At 52.9% G+C, this 16,498-nt stretch overlaps 1 protein-coding gene across 3 annotated transcripts in view; it reads left to right on the forward strand.

Moving 5' to 3' along the window:
- NIN (ninein) overlaps positions 1-16,498 on the forward strand; it is a 59,206-nt gene that overhangs the window by 14,069 nt on the left and 28,639 nt on the right. For all 3 annotated transcript variants that reach the window (XM_031066236.1, XM_031066237.1, XM_031066238.1), the window contains exons 3-13: positions 25-179; positions 5,330-5,369; positions 6,630-6,817; positions 7,837-7,983; positions 8,866-9,033; positions 10,826-10,962; positions 12,032-12,172; positions 12,949-13,123; positions 13,670-13,780; positions 14,553-14,642; positions 16,216-16,369. In XM_031066236.1, coding sequence (XP_030922096.1) covers positions 25-179; positions 5,330-5,369; positions 6,630-6,817; positions 7,837-7,983; positions 8,866-9,033; positions 10,826-10,962; positions 12,032-12,172; positions 12,949-13,123; positions 13,670-13,780; positions 14,553-14,642; positions 16,216-16,369 — 1,506 coding nt within the window. The remainder of the gene's footprint in view (positions 1-24; positions 180-5,329; positions 5,370-6,629; positions 6,818-7,836; positions 7,984-8,865; positions 9,034-10,825; positions 10,963-12,031; positions 12,173-12,948; positions 13,124-13,669; positions 13,781-14,552; positions 14,643-16,215; positions 16,370-16,498) is intronic.

Raw genomic sequence — 16,498 nt, forward strand, 5'->3', positions numbered from 1 at the left:
GTGTTCTGTGCTTGGATTCCCCAGATTGCTCCCCAGAAGCACAGCCCAAGTACATCAAGGGTGGCAAACGCTACGGGCGCCGCTCCCTGCCGGAGTCCCCGGAGGACTTTGCCGAGGTGACAGTCATCGAGCCGCTGAGCGAGGAGCCGCACCCTGCCCACATTGCTGCCAGCCAGGAGGTCAGCAGGGAGGGGTGGGTGCTGGGCTGGCCTTGTCACCTCTGGGCATCGCTGCTGCCCTCATCCAGAGGGGTTGGGATGTGCTTGGGGCCTTCCCAGTGAAGGCATTGGCTTCTCTCCTGGGATTGGTGTTGGGGTGGCCTTGTCACCTCTGGACATGGCTGCTCCTCACATCCTGAGGGGTTGGGATGTGCTTGGAGCTTTCCCAGTGAAGGCATTGGCTGCTCTCCTGGGATGGGTGTTGGGGTGGCCTTGTCACCCCGGGCATGGCTGCTCCTCACATCCAGAGGGGTTGGGATGTGCTTGGGGCCTTCCCAGTGAAGGCATTGGCTGCTCTCCTGGGATGGGTGTTGGGGTGGCCTTGTCACCCCGGGCATGGCTGCTCCTCACATCCAGAGGGGTTGGGATGTGCTTGGGGCCTTCCCAGTGAAGGCATTGGCTGCTCTCCTGGGATGGGTGTTGGGGTGGCATTGTCACCTCTGGGCATCGCTGCTGCCCTCATCCAGAGGGGTTTGGGATGTCCCAGTGCCTTCCCTGGCCACTCTCCTTGCTGTCCCTGGGGATGAGCCATGCCAGGCATGGCTCCCTTGCTCCCTGGGCTGTGGGAAGTGGGGAAGGAGCTGGGCCAGTGCTCCTGGCTGGAGTGTGGGCCAGCAATTAACCAAGGGCTGAGCTGCTGCCCCCGTGGCTAACGAGGTGTGGGGCTGGGAGCAGCCTGAGCACGTCCACATCCATCAGTGCAGCTGCCAAAACCTCACCATGGCTCCAGCAGAAGGGATGGGGAGAAGGGGTGGTGGGCAGCCAGCAGCTGCTTGGGGACAGCGGCGTCTAATTGCTCCAAAAAAATCCCCATTCCTGGTTTTGTGCTCCAGATCTGAGGCTCTCTTTGTGCCAGTGAATCTCCTCTTGCTTCCCCAGACAGGAGAGCCAGAGGAGCCGAGTGGCTGGGATTGGTGCTGTGTGTTAGAGCACTGCCCTGGAGCTGGGCTGCTTCCAGCCTGCCCCGCTGTGCCAAGCATTGTTGATTCAGGAGCGTGTGGTGGGAGTTTTTCCACTGCTGCTTTCTCCCTCCTCTGTCTCGTGGCCTCACTTGGAGCCTCTGCAGCTCAGTTGTAGGGGGACACCCAGCCCTGTGTGAGAAAGCAAGGAAGGAATTTCCAATTCCCATGGTTTCAGAGCTATTCCTATGCAGCTGAGCTTAAAAATGATAAAAAAACCCCAAACCAGCACCTCAAAGAAAGGCTTTTCTCTGCTGCTGGTGACCTTTGCTCAGCACCACAGGGATGCTCATCCATGTCTGGTGTTGGCCACATGGGCTGCCCTGGCCTTGGAATCGATGTTAATCCACCCACACTCCCCAGGGAAGGGATGTCCTTGCTGGAAGGGGCTGCTCCAAGCTCACCCCTTGGTTTTAGCTGTCACAGAGGTGTAAAGGGCAGTCCATTAACAAGGTCAGTTAATTAACCCCACTGGTGTAACCACACCGTGGCTGGGGGCTGGAGCAGTGTCCTGCTGGGAATGCTTGTTGCACCTTTTGGGCTGGTGGGATGGTTAATTCCTCTGCAAGTGGAGCAGAAATCCAGTCAAACTTGTGAAACTGCCGCTTTATCAGCATCTCCAAAGCAGATCCTCTTGGTGTGCATGGGAATGACTTGCTGGGACGTGCTGGGGGGTCCCAGAGGGGCGTTGGAGGCTCCTGATTCCCTGGGATCCGGCCAGGGAGCAGCCCTTGCCCAGTTCTCTGTGCTGTGTGTGCAAACACAGCCCCCAGCCTGAGAACTGGGGCAGGATGGCTTAATTGCTGCTTGCTCCCAGGCAGTGCCAATTAAAAGGGCTCAGGCTGTGTCTGGGAGGTTTCCTTCCCTCCCTCCCTCCCTGGTGAACACGAGGGAAAGGCTGGAAAGCTGCTCTGGGAGCAGCTGCCCAGGGAGGCTCCACCTCCATCCCCGGGGCTTTTCAGGTGCTGCTGGATCAGGTAATGAGCAGCTGGGTCTGGATTTGGCATTAACCCTGCTGTGGTGGGTTCCTGAGGGTCCCTGTGACCTGCAGGAGCTTGTCCCCATGGATGGTGGCTGTGCTGACTTCCAATCCTCCCAGGGGAGCACCCGTCCCTCCCCTTCCCCAGCTGCTGCTTTGCTCTGGGAGAGTCCCTCCTACTTGCAGGTTCATGGAATTCCAGAGTGATTTGGGTTGGAAAGGACTCTAAAGCCCATCTCATTCCAACCTTTTACCCTGGGCAGGGACAGTTTCCACCAGTGCAGGCTGCTCCAAGCTTTGAGGTTTTAGAATCTGCTGGCACATCCCAGTTCAGCCCCTTCAGTGCCACTTGCTCCCATGCTCTGTGTGTTTCTGAATTGTTCCCAGCATGGCCTGGCTCATTGGGAGGGTTGAAACTCCTGCTTTTGGGTCCTCGATGTGAGATTCCCAGAGTGGGACCGTCCTGGAAAACCAGGATTTGTGAATAACAGCTCAGGATAGTGCCTGCTCCCACAAAAAGTGCCTGACTGGTGCTTTGGAGCTGAAAGCACCTGGTAAGGTGAGGTGTGGGGATTTGAGAGCTTGTTTGGGGGTCTCTGCTCAGCCCAGGGAGCTGCAGTGTAGATCTGGGAAGAGCAAAATCCATCAGCACTGGGAAGAACAAACTCCATCAGCCCTGGGAAGCCAGGATTTGTGATTAACAGTTCAGGATAGTGCCCAGTCCCAGAAAAAGTGCCTGACTGATGCTTTGGAGCTGAAGGCACCTGGCAAATCAAGGTGTGGGGATTTAAGATCTTTTTTTGGGGGTCTCTGCTTGAGCTGCTCAGCCCAGGGAGCTGCAGTGTGGATCTGGGATCAACAAACTCCATCAGCACTGGGAAGCCAGGATTTGTGATTTAACAGCTCACGATAGTGCCTGCTCCCAGAAAAAGTGCCTGACTGGTGCTTTGGAGCTGAGGGCACCTGGTAAGGTGAGGTGTGGGGATTTGAGAGCTTTTTTTGGGGTCTCTGCTCAGCCCTGGGAGCTGCAGTGTGGATGTGGGAAGAGCAAACCCCACCAGCACCGGGGCCAGGGCTCACCTCGTGGCATGTGCTGCTGATCCTCGTTTTAATTAGCAATATATTGCGGGGGAGAACAAAGGTCTGGCTGGCTGGAGCAGATGGCAGGGGGGACAGAGAGGTGGCTGCTGCTGCCTCATTGTGGGCAGAGCGCACGGCCCCGGCTGCAGATGCACTCGGAGCCATCTGCTCGCCGCACGCGCCTCCCCGGGGATCAGGCATTGCTGGCACCCCCTGCTCTGACCCGGGGCCAGCTGTAGCCCTGCCGGGGCTGGGGGACAAAGAGAGCCTGACATGGGCATGTCCCACCCACGTGGGCCCCTCTTTGTCCCCTCCCGGTGGTGGCTGACCCCGAGCACACAAAGGGACAGGAGGGAGGGAGGGGAGGTCACGCGAGCACCCCAGCCCAAAGCCCCCTGGCTTTGTTCAGCCTCTTGGGGTTGGTGGTGGTGATGGAGTTGTTGTGGTTTTGTAGAATCCCAGAGTGGTTTGGGTTGGGTTGGAAGGGGAGCTTAAAGCTCATCCCATCCCAGCCCCTGCCATGGCAGGGACACCTTCCACCACCCCAGGCTGCTCCAAGCCCTGTCCAGCCTGGCCTTGGGCATTGGCAGGGATGGGACAGCAGCAGCTGGTGTGGTTTTGCTGAAAGTGCTTGAAGTGAGGGGCTCTGGTGCTCAGTTAATCTGATTTTATATAAAAGTGTGCATGTTGCTTATGCAGGACTGGCACACAGAGGATCTGCCTCCTGAGCATCACTGCCAGCTTCCCCTCAGTGTCCCAGCTGTCCCCAAGGAGGAGGATGGGTGGCTGCAGGGTGATTCCTCCGGCACCCAAGCTGACCCTCTCTCTGCACAAAGTTTTCTGCATTTTCAGATGGCAATTTCATAGAATCCCAGAATGGTTTGGGTTGGAAGGAACCCAAAGCCCATCCAGTGCCACCCCCTGCCGTGGCAGGGACGCCCTCCTCTATCCCAGGCTGTTCCAAGCCCCGTCCAACCTGGCCTTGGACATTTCCAGGGGCAGCCACAGCTCCTCTGTGCAATCTGTGCCAGGGTTCTGCCATTCTTTAGGTAAAGAACTTCCAGGGATGGGATTTAATGGCACCTGTTGCCTCAGCTCCTGCTTTTTGTCCCTCGTGGGACGTTGTGATGCTGTGGCAGGGAAGGGCCCTTGCCTGGTCCTGCAGCTGAAACGGGAACAGCAGCAGAGCTAAAAAAAGTCCAGTGCCTTAATTCAGTTTCCATGGCAACGTTGTAGATTAATGGCTTTTAGCTGTAATCTGAATGAGAGCTATTGAACTTTTCTGTGGTGATTTAGAGCCTCTTTATGTCCTGGGTGACTTTGACTCCAAATCCATCAGTCACGTGCAGGCAGAAGGATCCACTTGTCCCACTGCAGGAGCAACATCTGCCACTGCCAGAGCAGAGTTAATGGTGTGGGAGCAAACACCCTGGGCTGCTACAAGGGTGCCAGGGATGAGACAACGTGTAGGACATGAGGAAATCACCTTAAGTGCTGTGCTTTTGCTCCTGGTGCTGCCTGGGCTGATGGGATGATGCCAGAGGGAGCTGGATGGTTTAAGACCACCAGAGAGTGTTTTTTTTTTTTTCTCTGTTAAGCTCAGTGTAAGGCTTGTTGGCAGCACAGCTCTCTCCTGATAGAGAGCTGCACTCAGTGCAGGAGGTTTGGATTTGGCTTGGCTGAGTGTGCACAGAATGAAGTGCTGGAAGGAAAGGCTAACCCAGCTCTGTGATCTTCCCTGCATCCCCATCCCCTCAGCCATCAATCCTCAAAGAAAAGCAGCATGGTTTGCTCAGAGGGCAAACCTCTCCCTTGCTTCCAGCACCCTGCCAGGCTCTGCTCTGTCCCCTCTGCTGTCCCCACAAGTCATTTGTGGGGCTTTGGGCACCTCTGGGCTCTCCCAGCACAGAGCTGCACGTGCCAGAACAGGGCAGGATCAAAGAGCCCTGCATCCCCAGCCCAGGCTGCAGGGAGATGAAAGCCTGGCAGCCCTGCTGGAGCCCTGCAGCTCCTTGGAGGCTGATCCCAGAGTCTCTTTCATTCAGGGGATGCCTTGCAATCAATAACTCAGGAGCCTTTTGTTTTCTCCCCAGCACTGGAAGACGCGAGGCAGCGAGGAGTACGAGGCCGAGGGTAAGAGCAGAGAGCAGCACCTGGGTCTGCCTGTTCTCATTTCAGCTTTGAACAGGGATCAGGGGGGCTCTGGGTGTGTGGAGCACCCAGCCTGGCTGCTGCAGAGCTCAGGAAGGTGCAGCTGGGGCATCCCCCAAGCTGGGCATGAAAGCTGAGGCAGGGCACATCTTGTGCTGTACCCCCCTGCCCTCTTCATCCTGCTGTGGGTGTTCCTGGTCCCCCTGAGCCCTGTCCTGCTCCCCATCCTGCCCCGGGGGGCTCTGGCTGTAGTGGAGCCTGGTGGGCACTAGATGTCAGCAGGGACCAGTCATTAAAAGCTCCCTAATTGTCACAGAATTATAAATTCCTGCAGTGGTTTGGGAGGGAGCTTAAAGCTCGTCCAGTGCCACCCCTGCCATGGCAGGGACACCTTCCACCATCCCAGGATGCTCCAAGCCCTGTCCAGCCTGGCCTTGGGCACTTCCAGGGATGGGAAATTTCTCTGGGCAACCTGTGCCACTGTTCTACCATCTTCATCAAAAAAGTGTTCTACCATCTTCATCAGGAGGGTGGCAGGAGGGACATGGAGCTGTTGGAGGCACAAGGGGATGCATCTACTTCCTTTTAATTACATCAGCACCTCTTCCACATTCCAGCTGCTCTCTAACCCCTTCCCATCCAAAGAAACCCAACTTTTTTCTCCTAAAGCTGCTTTTCCAGCCCCAGGAGGTGGCCTGGCAGCTCCCTTGATCCCATAACAGCCCAGGGGAGGGAAGGAGCCTTTCCCATCCATGCCAGCAGCTGAGGAAGCTCTGCTGCCCTTCCCTGGCCACACTGGCCATCAGACTCATCCACATTCCCAAAGATCCTCCTGGCCACAGCCCCAGCTGCTGCTCAGCCTGCACCTGGCCAGGCACTGGGAGGGATGAAAAGCCGTGTGGATGTGGCACTTGGGGGACAAGGGGCAGTGGTGGCCTTGGCTGTGCTGGGGAACAGTTGGACTCCATGGCCTTAGAGGTTTTTCCAACCCCAGCAATTCCATGGCTCTGTGGAGGCTCCTTCCCCTGGTGGCACAAGTGAGTGAAGTGCTGAGCAGAGTCTGGTACTGCTGGGACCACCATCCCCATCCTTAACCCCAGAGCGGGCTCTGAACCCAGACAAGTGATCTGCAGAGCCGGGAAGGAGCTGTGCCCACTGCAGCAGCAGATCTCCTGTGGGGTGCAGAACCCCCAGATGTTCTGCTCCTCACTGCAGACACCGGAGCAATCTCCCCCATTCCAGGGCAGCTGCGCTTCTGGAACCCAGACGACCTGAACGCCTCCCCTGGGGCCTCCCCAAGCCCAGAGTGGATCGAGGAGAAGCTTCAGGAGGTCTGTGAGCACCTGGGCATCACCAGGGATGGCCACCTGAACAGGAAGAAGCTGGTGTCCATCTGTGAGCAGCACGGGCTGCAGGCAGCGGCCGGCGAGGTGAGCAACCCACCCCAGCCCTGCCCTGCCTGGCCTTTGCTGTGAGCCCCAAAATCCCTCCTGGGATTCACCACAAGCACACCTGGCTGCTTGGGAAGGGGTTTGCAGCTCCAGCTGCTGGTTCTCAGTGAGGTTTTTGGTCCCAAACCATCAGGAGAAGGCAGCTGCCAGGCTGAGCCGTGGCGTGCGTGCTCCTCACGCAGTCACAGCGGGATCTGGAATTTAAAAGCATGGCTTGGATTCCAAACATGTCTCTTTAATCCTAGGAATTTTCTAGCTAGACAGCAAATATGGGTTAAATATTCATAGGTGGTTGCTTTTGACTTTGGGAAGGCCTGTGGGTGTTTCTGTCCTGCAGCAAGAGCCCATGAGAAAATGAAATCTTTAACAAAAAAAAAAAAGGCTCTTGTCAACTGAGTATTTAGTTTTATTAAAAAAGTCAGGTTTTTTGCATCTTAAGATAACATGGTTTGTATTCATTTCCTCCACAAAACGTGTTCCTGAGCAGGTATTCCTTTGCAGCATCCACAATGAAATATTTTCAAGGTATTAAGGCAGAAAATGGAAAAGATAAACTCTAGACAAAGAAATAGTGAGGGACTAATCTGAACATCTCCAGTCCTGCTTTTGAGAAAGCAGCATGCCCTGAAGCATAAAACAGATTTATGATAACCTTGCAGTGTCTTAGGGTTTTTTTTTTTGCCTGGTCACTTCCAGCTGCTCAGGGTTTGGCATCTCAATACCTCGAGCTGAATTCCTGAGGTCACACTTGCTCAGGAGCAGAATGAAATGAGGTTTTTTTTTTCCCTGCTGCCTCATTAAAAAGCAGCTCCAAGATGACCAGGAGCTTTTTTTCATGGTGTATGTGTGCCTGCAATTTTCCACATGGAGAATATGGAAATGTGGCAGGCTGATGTAGCAGGTAATTCTTGCTTCGCTCTTTTTGGAGCCTTGGGAATAGAATGTTTGCCCTGTGCCAGATTTTTTTGGCCTTTTACATGATTTCTGTCTCCTTGCAGGTGCTTGAAGAGGTGCTCCATAACCTGGAGCAAGATGGGACCATGAGCATAGAGGATTTCTTTTATGGCCTGTTTAGAAATGGGAAATCTCTCACCCCTTCAGCATCCACTCCATACCGGCAGCTGAAACGCCACCTCTCCATGCAGGTGAGAAAGTGAGAGGAGAATCCTGGGGTAAAATGAGCAGGAGAATTCCTGAACAATTCCCACCAAGCCTGTCTCCTCCTCTTCCTCAGTGTTTGTCCCTGCAGGGGCAGCTGTGAGGCAGGAGGTGGTGGCAGTGAGCTGCTGCCTGCCCTGCTCCAAAAGCAGATTTCAACTTCTCGCTCAGAAAAAACTCTTTTGGGGGAGATAAAACCCTGAACACCCTTATGGCAAAGGGGACATGGCTCCCCTTTGAAGTTTTGTGGCTTGGAGAGGGCTCTGGCAATCTGTGGAGTGCAGTGGTAGAGCCTTGTAGAGTTCCAGGGTGGTTGGTGTTGGAAGGGACCTTAAAGCTTGTTCCAACCCCCTTCCACTGTCCCAGGGTGCTCCAAAGTCCCTCCAGCCTGGCCTGGAGCACCTCCAGGATGGGGCATCCAGGATGAACTGTGTGCAGGGGGAAGCACTGCCTGGGATAGGCTGGGGACATGCAGCTCCCACATCTCCACTCCAACTTTTGCTTTTTTTCTGAGACAGAGTTTGAAATCTGCTCCCTGTCTTTGCCTGGAGGCTGAGGGCTCTACCCAAACCACTCTGCAAGTGCTCCCTGCTGCTGTTTTAGGGAGAGTGACATTCCAAACCAAAAATGAACAGTGGCAAACCCTTCTGGAGCAGTGAGGCCAGCTCTGGAACACTGCTCCTCCTGGGATTTATTTTAAATCCCGAGTGCCTGCTTGAGGTCAGCAGCGACGCTCCCGCCGGGTTTTGCTTGGCAGTGAGGAAAACCAGAGCTTAATCCTTAATCTCTGGAGCAGTGCTAGGGAAATTCCATTGGTAAAGCCCTGTGGGCACTGCCTTTGCCCTGTCTCATCCTCATCCTCTCTGCAGTCCTTCGACGAGAGCGGCCGACGCACGACCACCCCCTCGGCCATGCCCAGCACCATCGGCTTCTCCCTCTTCTCCAGCCTGGATGATGGCATGGGCTATGGCTGTGTGGAGGGTGTCCTGGACTGCTGGCACCAGGAGGGCATAGAGAACAGCCAGGAGATCCTGAAGGTAACCCCCAGCTGCATCTCACCCCTGGTTCTATGTGTATTTTTTTATCCCTGTGTTGGATGCTGAGTTATTTTTTTCCTTTCCGAAGTTTCTGGTTTTTCCCCTTTTAAAACTTCCCATGGAGAAGCTGTGGTTGTTCCATCCCTGGAGGTGCTCAAGGCCAAGTTGGACAGGGCTTGGAGCAGCCTGGACTGGTGGAAGGTGTCCCTGCACATGGCAGGGGGTGGAACTGGATGATCTTTAAGATCTGTTCCAACCCAAACCATTCTATGATCCTATAAAAATTCCCAGTGCTAGTAACAAGAGTTCTGGGAAATTTCCAGTCATTTCCTTTATGGTGCATCCCATTTTATAATTTTTAATGATAAAAATAGTGGAAGGTGTCCCTGCCCATAGTGGGGGGGGTGGAACTGGATGATCTTTAAGATCTGTTCCAACCCAAACCATTCTATGATCCTATAAAAATTCCCAGTGCTAGTAACAAGAGTTCTGGGAAATTTCCAATCATTTCCTTTATGGTGCATCCCATTTTATCTTTTTTAATGATAAAAATACCCTGTGATTTCCAGCATAGCTTGAAGAGGTCACCTACATTTGTTAGGAAGCAATTTAATTCCTTTTCCTCCCTGAATAGCTGCACCTGCAAACCTCTGAGCACTGGGGTGACCTGAATTATTGCTTGTGCTGAGGTGGAGGACAGCACTTGAAACCCTGCCCAGTCCTCAGTGTTCCATTAGAGAGAGTAGAAAGGTGATGGGGATGAAATCAGATACCTGAATAAATCCATCCCTGTCCATCTCATTAGAAGCTGTGGGTGGCAGAAGATCATTTCATGTGGCCATCACTGGATTCCAACAGTGATGAGTGTGATTCTCCTGGCTTTTAAATATCCTTGTGAGTAGAGAACAGCCAGGCTGGAATAACCCCTGCCATGGCTCAGGATTTAAAACCCCCTCATCACCTTGCACTGGTTGAGAAGGTTGGGACCACCTTCAGCAGGTTTGGGTGTCCACCTTCAGCAGGTTTGGGTGTCCACCTTCACTTTGTTGCTTTCCACTGGAAAATTGCTTTGTGCTGGTGTCACTGGGGTGGTTTCTGCAGTGTCTGCAGTGTTCCAGCCCCACCACAAGTGCTTTGCTTTGTGCTCCTGCAGGGTTTAGCTTGGACAAGTCCAGCTGTCAGCTCAACCCTTGTTCAACACTAAAGCCCATCCCCAGGTCTCACATCCACATGGATTTTGAACACTTCCAAGGCTTGGAACCACCTGGGATGGTGGAAGGTGTCCCTGCCCATGGCAGGTGTCTGGATGACCTTTAATGTCCTTTCCAACCAAACCATTCTGGCATTTTACAAAATCCCAAGCAGCTGCTGATGATAACTTGCTTTCTGAGAGGTGGGATCCTCACCATCAAACCCCCCTGCAGGGCTGCCTCTGTGTTGCCTCTGTGTTGCAAGAGCTGCTTTTGTTTGCCACGAGCATCCCCAGCCACCCCCTCACAGCAGCAGAGTCCAGGCTCGTTAGATCCTGCAGGGAATTAGTGCAATTCATCAGGCCTGGGCTTAATTTCCTGTTACTTTGCAGCAGGCCATTTCCCATCTCCACAGCTGGCAGCAGCTCTGTTGGAGGGAGGTGGCAGAGATGTCTGGTTTGTTGCCCTCGGGGCGTTTGTGACAGATTAATCAGCAAAGATTTCTTGTGAGCCTGCTGATTCTGTCCTGTCAATCCCTGCAGAAATGTCTCCAGGCTCCTGCAGGAAGCTCATTCCACCCAGAGGATTTGTTGTTTCCACAGGCTCTGGACTTCAGCTTGGATGGGAAGGTGAACCTGACGGAGCTGACGCTGGCGCTGGAGAACGAGCTCCTGGTCACCAAGAATGGGGTGCACCAGGCAGCCCTGGCCAGCTTCAAAACAGAGATCAGGCATTTGATGTGAGTCCCAGGGGTGGCTGAGGTGCTGCTCCCTGCTCTGCTGGCCCAGCAGGAGCTGAGGGAGCAGCTGAGGGGTGCTGGTGCTCCCAGGGGCTCTGGGGTGGCGCTGGAAGGCTCAGTTCTCTGTTGGAGTGCTCAGAAACTTCCAGCTGTCTTGTTTTGCCTGGGAAAACCACTGAAACCTCCAAGGGTTGCAGGAAAATGTGGTTAAAAATGAAAAATGGAAGCAGCAGGCTGTTCCCAGCCTGGGAGTGGTCACTGCTGTCCACAGTGGTCATTGATGGCCAAGGAATGCACAGCTCAGGGCAGAGGCTGGTGGAGTTTATCAGTACCTTTGATCCAAACTGATCTGGGGCATTGCAGAGGTTCTGCCATGTGGTAGATGTGGAGGTGAGGTACAAAATCTGTACCACTGTAAATTCCAATGTTTTTCCTTGGAAACTCAGCACAGTTTGACTTTGTGCTGGACTCACTGTGAAGGTTTCTCTATTGAAAATGAAGGCTCCAGGGAGGGCTCAGAGCCACTTCCAGGGCCTAAAAGGGCTCCAGGAGAGCTGGAGAGGGACTGGGGACAAGGAATGGAGGGGACAGGACACAGGGAATGGCCAGAGAGCAGGGTTAGATGGGATATTGGGGAAGAATTCCTGATTGGGAGGGTGGTGAGGCCCTGGCACAGGTGCCCAGAGCAGCTGTGACTGCCCCTGGATCCCTGGAAGTACCCAAGGCCAGGCTGGAGCAGCCTGGGACAGTGGGAGGTGTCCCTGTCCATGGCAGAGGCTGGGATGTGAGAGGGGCTTGAAGGTCCCTTCCAACCCAAACCATTTCAGGATTTGAATTTGGGGGCTGGACCACGGCTGAGGGTCTCAAGTGTTGAGGTCTCAGGATCTGTGGGGACACCAAGACATGTCCAGAGCTCTTTGGGTACAGGTTCAAATCCAGTGACTAAATTCAGTCGATGAGACCCTTGGAGATCTCTCCAAGCTTTTTCTCTGATGTTTCAAATCCCCTTTTTGGGGGGAAGCAGTGAGGACAGGCCTAATACAGGCTGGCTCTGCTCTGCTCTGCCCAGGGAGAGGTTTGACCAGGTGGCCAGGGAGAAGGAGAAGCTGCGCTCGGACCTGGAGAAGGCAGAGAAGCTGAAATCCCTGATGGCCTCGGAGGTGGACGATCACCACGCCGCCATCGAGCGCCGCAACGAGTACAACCTCAGGTGGGGCAGCTGCAGCATCCCTCCATCCATCCATCCCTCCATCCATCCCTCCATCCATCCCTCCATCCATCCCTCCATCCATCCCTCCATCCCTCCATCCTCCCGGCCAGGGGCTTGGTGACCACCCAGCTTCACCCCCAGCAGTATTTGTCACCTTCTTCCTTCTGGGGGTACCAGTTGTTGGTTTCTCTGGGTCTGCATTGAAGGCACTTGAGACAGTAGTTCATGTTGGGATTCTGGTGTTTATGATTTCTTATCAGTAAGACAGTCTCACTGCTGGAAGCTCAGCAGCTTTTCATTAGAAGGCACAAAATGGCCAACAATCTCTTGGTACAAGGTTTTTTAAGACTAAACCATCCAATTAAGAGCTGACACCTGGATTATTTTCCCTTTTAACCCAATAACTGATCCCACAGAGCCCCCAGTGAGGACTTTTCTGCCCAATTACAAAATGCCGCCCAAACCCATGAAGAAGGAGGAAGAAACAGCATGAAGAAGAAACCCAGGATGACACCCTGTGCCCTCCATCTTGCTTCCATCCACAACATACTAAAAACCCCAAAACCTCAATTTTTCACAAGTGATACACCTACACTGCTCTCTATAATCTATTTCACACTTCTATGGATTCCAGTCTGTCTTGAAGAGTAGGAAACTTTCTCCATGGATGAGGGTCAGAGTCAGTGCTCCCTGGGGGTCAGGGCACCCCAGAGCAGACAGAGAAATATTCCCTGGGTTTCCACACTTGCTCTAACGGGCTCCTGTCCCCCTGGCAGGAAGCTGGATGAGGAGTACAAGGAGAGAATCTCTGCTCTGAAGAACGAGCTGCGCAGGGAGCGGGAGCAGATCCTGCAGCAGGCCAACAAACAGAGGCTGGAGCTGGAGCAGGAGATTGAAAAGCTGAAAACGGATGAGAATTACACCCGGGACCGCCTGGGCCTGGCCCTGAAGGTAACAGGGGCTGAGCACAGCCAGGATTTCCCCCAAAATCAGGAATGCTCTGGCAGGGGGAGTGACTCCTGAAAGGATGAGTTGTGGGCTATGTTTAGCTGGCCAAAAGTTATTGAAGCAGCAAGGTTGAGGCATATCCATGAGAATTGGTGTTTGGGGCACGTCAATGGGTTGTTCCATGGATTCCTGACCTCCAGAGATCTCAAATCTCTGCTGCCATCACGTGCAGAGTGTGTGTACAGCTCTCAGATGAGCTGTCAAGCCAGGAGATAAAACATCCTGATCAAGTTTAAAATCCTCTTTTAAAAATAAGCAAACCATGCAAAGCAAACTTGCTGTTAAGCCTTTTGATAATTTATCAAAAGTCCACTGTTCACACTTGGCTGTGGCAGGAGTGGGTTGTGTGTGGATAATAATAATAATTCATAATTCCTGTCATCACCTGAAGCTTGGAATAGTGTCATGCTGGATTGGGAGTTACCATTATTATGCTGGTTTTTCCTCCTCCAAGTGCTGATCTGTTGTGGGGTTTTTTGTTTGCTCCAGGAAAACAGCCGCCTGGAAAACGAGCTCTTGGAAACGGGAGAAAAACTGGCTGAGTGTGAAAGTCTGGCAAGCAAACTGCAGAGGAACTTGGAAAATGTCCTGGCTGAGAAGGTAAATCCCCCTTTTCCCAGTGGGGTTTCAGAATTAAATCATTTTTAAGTTGCTGCATTCCAGCTGCCAGTTCAGCTGATAGCCAGAGGCCTTGGGGTCTCTATGCAGATTATCCAGGCACAGCCTGCCTTGGTGACAGGGGCTGCCTTCAGCTAAGGAAAATACAGATATTCCACCTTAGCTGTAATTTTATTCTAATTAAAGCAGGGAGCCTTAGGATGAAGCAATCATCTTGCAGATCTGCAGGGATTTTTATTTTTATTCCCCAGCACAGAATTTTGGATGGGCCCAACTTGCAGGTCCTTTCCAGGAGGAGTGAGGGTTTTCCATGGCATCACTGCTGGAATTAGGTGAAAATCGAGGTGATCACCTGTTCATGGCTGTATTACATTAAACTTTCAGAATATCAGCTTCTCCAGAGATGTTTAAGTTTGTGCAGCCGTAGCCTCAGGTTCATATATTGGGATTTCCAGCCTTCTTTGAAGCTTGGGATTGTTTACCACACTGAGATGTGCATATGCTAAGGTAGAAAGCTGTGATCTGGAATCAGAATGAGCATGAGAGCTGTGCTAGATGGAAGACAGTTTTTTTGCAGAAGTTACTCATTCCCTGCTCGGAGGAAAGCAGAGTTTCTTTATTTAAAATAAAAATCCAGAGTGGAGAGAGGGGAGAGTGCAGGCTGCAGGACTGCTTGGGATGGCTCCACGCTGTCCTGAGCAGGGCTGCAGGGTTGGGTGGGTGGATCACTGGCTATTCCTCTCCTGTGTTGCAGTTTGGTGACCTGGATCCCACCAGTGCAGAGTTTTTCCTGCAGGAGGAGAGGCTGGCCCAGATGAGGAGCGAGTACGAGCAGCAGTGCAGGGTAAGTGCAGCTGAGACCTGGCTCCTGTGTCCACCAGGAACATCACAGAACCGTTTAGGCTGGAAAATCCCTCTCAGGTGGAGTCCAGGCATTCCCCCAGCACAGCCAAGGCCTGCACTAAGCATGTCCCCAAGTGCCACATCCTCACTGCAAGCAGCAGCACGAGGCAGGTTGGAAATCTCTTCCCCTGGCTGAGCTAAGGGGGTGAGGTGCCCCCAGGGACCATGGAGCCCTGTGAATTCAGAGTTCCAGGAACTTAGAGGAGAAATAAAACACATCCACATTTTGCTGGTTTTCAGTCCAGAAATGTTTTTTTTTTAATAAACCTGAGAACAGAAAGTTTGCTTTCTCTTCCATCTTGTGTACTTGAAAGACTTTAAGGTGAGCCTGCAGGTTTTCTATTTACACATCTTACTTTTTGATTTCTACAGAGGAACCAGCTCATCTGTTGCCCAGAGCAGCTGTGGCTGCCCCTGGATCCCTGGAAGTGTCCAGGGCTGGGTTGGATGGAGCTTGGAGCAGCCTGGGACAGTGGAAGGTGTCCCTGCCATGGCAGGGGTGGGATAGGATGAGCTTTACCCAAACCCAACCCAAACCATTCTGGGGTTCTGTGATCTGTTCTGCAGGATTATTTCCACTCAATAAAGGGCTGCCTTTGCTGTTGGATTGGAAAGCAGCACAGCAGCTCTCCTAGGAAGCTGCAGTTTAAAAGCAAAAATTGCCTAGAAATAGGAGTTGAAACGGTTCTTCTCAATATGCAGCTGATTTTTCTCTTTTTGAGGATGGCAGACAGAAGTCAGTACTCAAGGTTCACTTCCTGGGCCTTTCAGAGCTGCAGGGTTGTGTGTTTGCACATTCAGGGAGTTGTTTTCCTCAATAGCTGCTGTTCCTGGAGTGGAGTGCACAGCCCTTGGCACAAACCCTCGGGATGTTCCTCTGGCAGGCAGGAGGAAGGACCAGATGGTAAATTCAGTAATGAGGGGATCTCTCTAATTTGATCTTTTGCTTCTGGTTTGATTTTTTTCAAGTAGATGGTGTTTGAGGAGGCATTTCCCAACTGTTTGGAAGTGTTAGTAAAGCTGCTTTTCAATGAAAGGTCACAGGAAGAAGGAATAAAGGGAAAGCTCCTGGAGCTCCTGTTACACCTTCACCTTTGAGAGTTTGGGATTGTAGAATCATCAGAGAATCCCAGAATGGTTTGGGTTGGAAGGGACCTTAAAAACCATCTTGTTCCACCCCTGCCATGGCAGGGACACCTTCCACTGTCCCAGGTTGCTTCAATCCCTGTCCAGCCTGGCCTTGGACACCTCCAGGGATCCAGGGGCAGCCACAGCTGCTCTGGGAATTCTATTCCAGCCCCTCCCCACCCTCAGAGTCAGGAATTCCTTCCCAATCTCCCATCCAGCCCTGCCCTCTGGCAGTGGGAAGCCATTCTCCCTTTTTTGCCTGTGTTTATTGACAACTCTTACTCTGCTGTAATTCCCACCCAAATGTGCTGTGGTGGGACTGGGTGGATGCTCAGCAGCCTTAGCTCCTTTTCACTCAGCTGTTTTTTTGTTTTCCTCCCTGTCAGGAGCTGCAGGACCAGATTGATGAGCTGCACTCAGAGCTGCAGGAGTTCCGTGCCCAGGGCAAAGTGCTCAGGCCTGCCCTGAGGAATTCCTTGTCAGAGGAGTTTGACATCGACATGAAGAGCCATGGCACCAGTGGGATTGAGCCTGACCAAGGTAAAACATCCCTCCTGCAGGACTGAGATCTGGGCTGCAGGTGGTTATAACATCTTAGAGGTCATTCTGTGAAAACCTTCCCAGGGAGAATTGATCCCCACCTCTAATTTGGTGTTTAATTTTGATTTG

Source organism: Geospiza fortis, unplaced genomic scaffold, assembly GCF_000277835.1.
Source record: "Geospiza fortis unplaced genomic scaffold, GeoFor_1.0 scaffold23, whole genome shotgun sequence".
NCBI classification, from domain to species: domain Eukaryota; kingdom Metazoa; phylum Chordata; class Aves; order Passeriformes; family Thraupidae; genus Geospiza; species Geospiza fortis.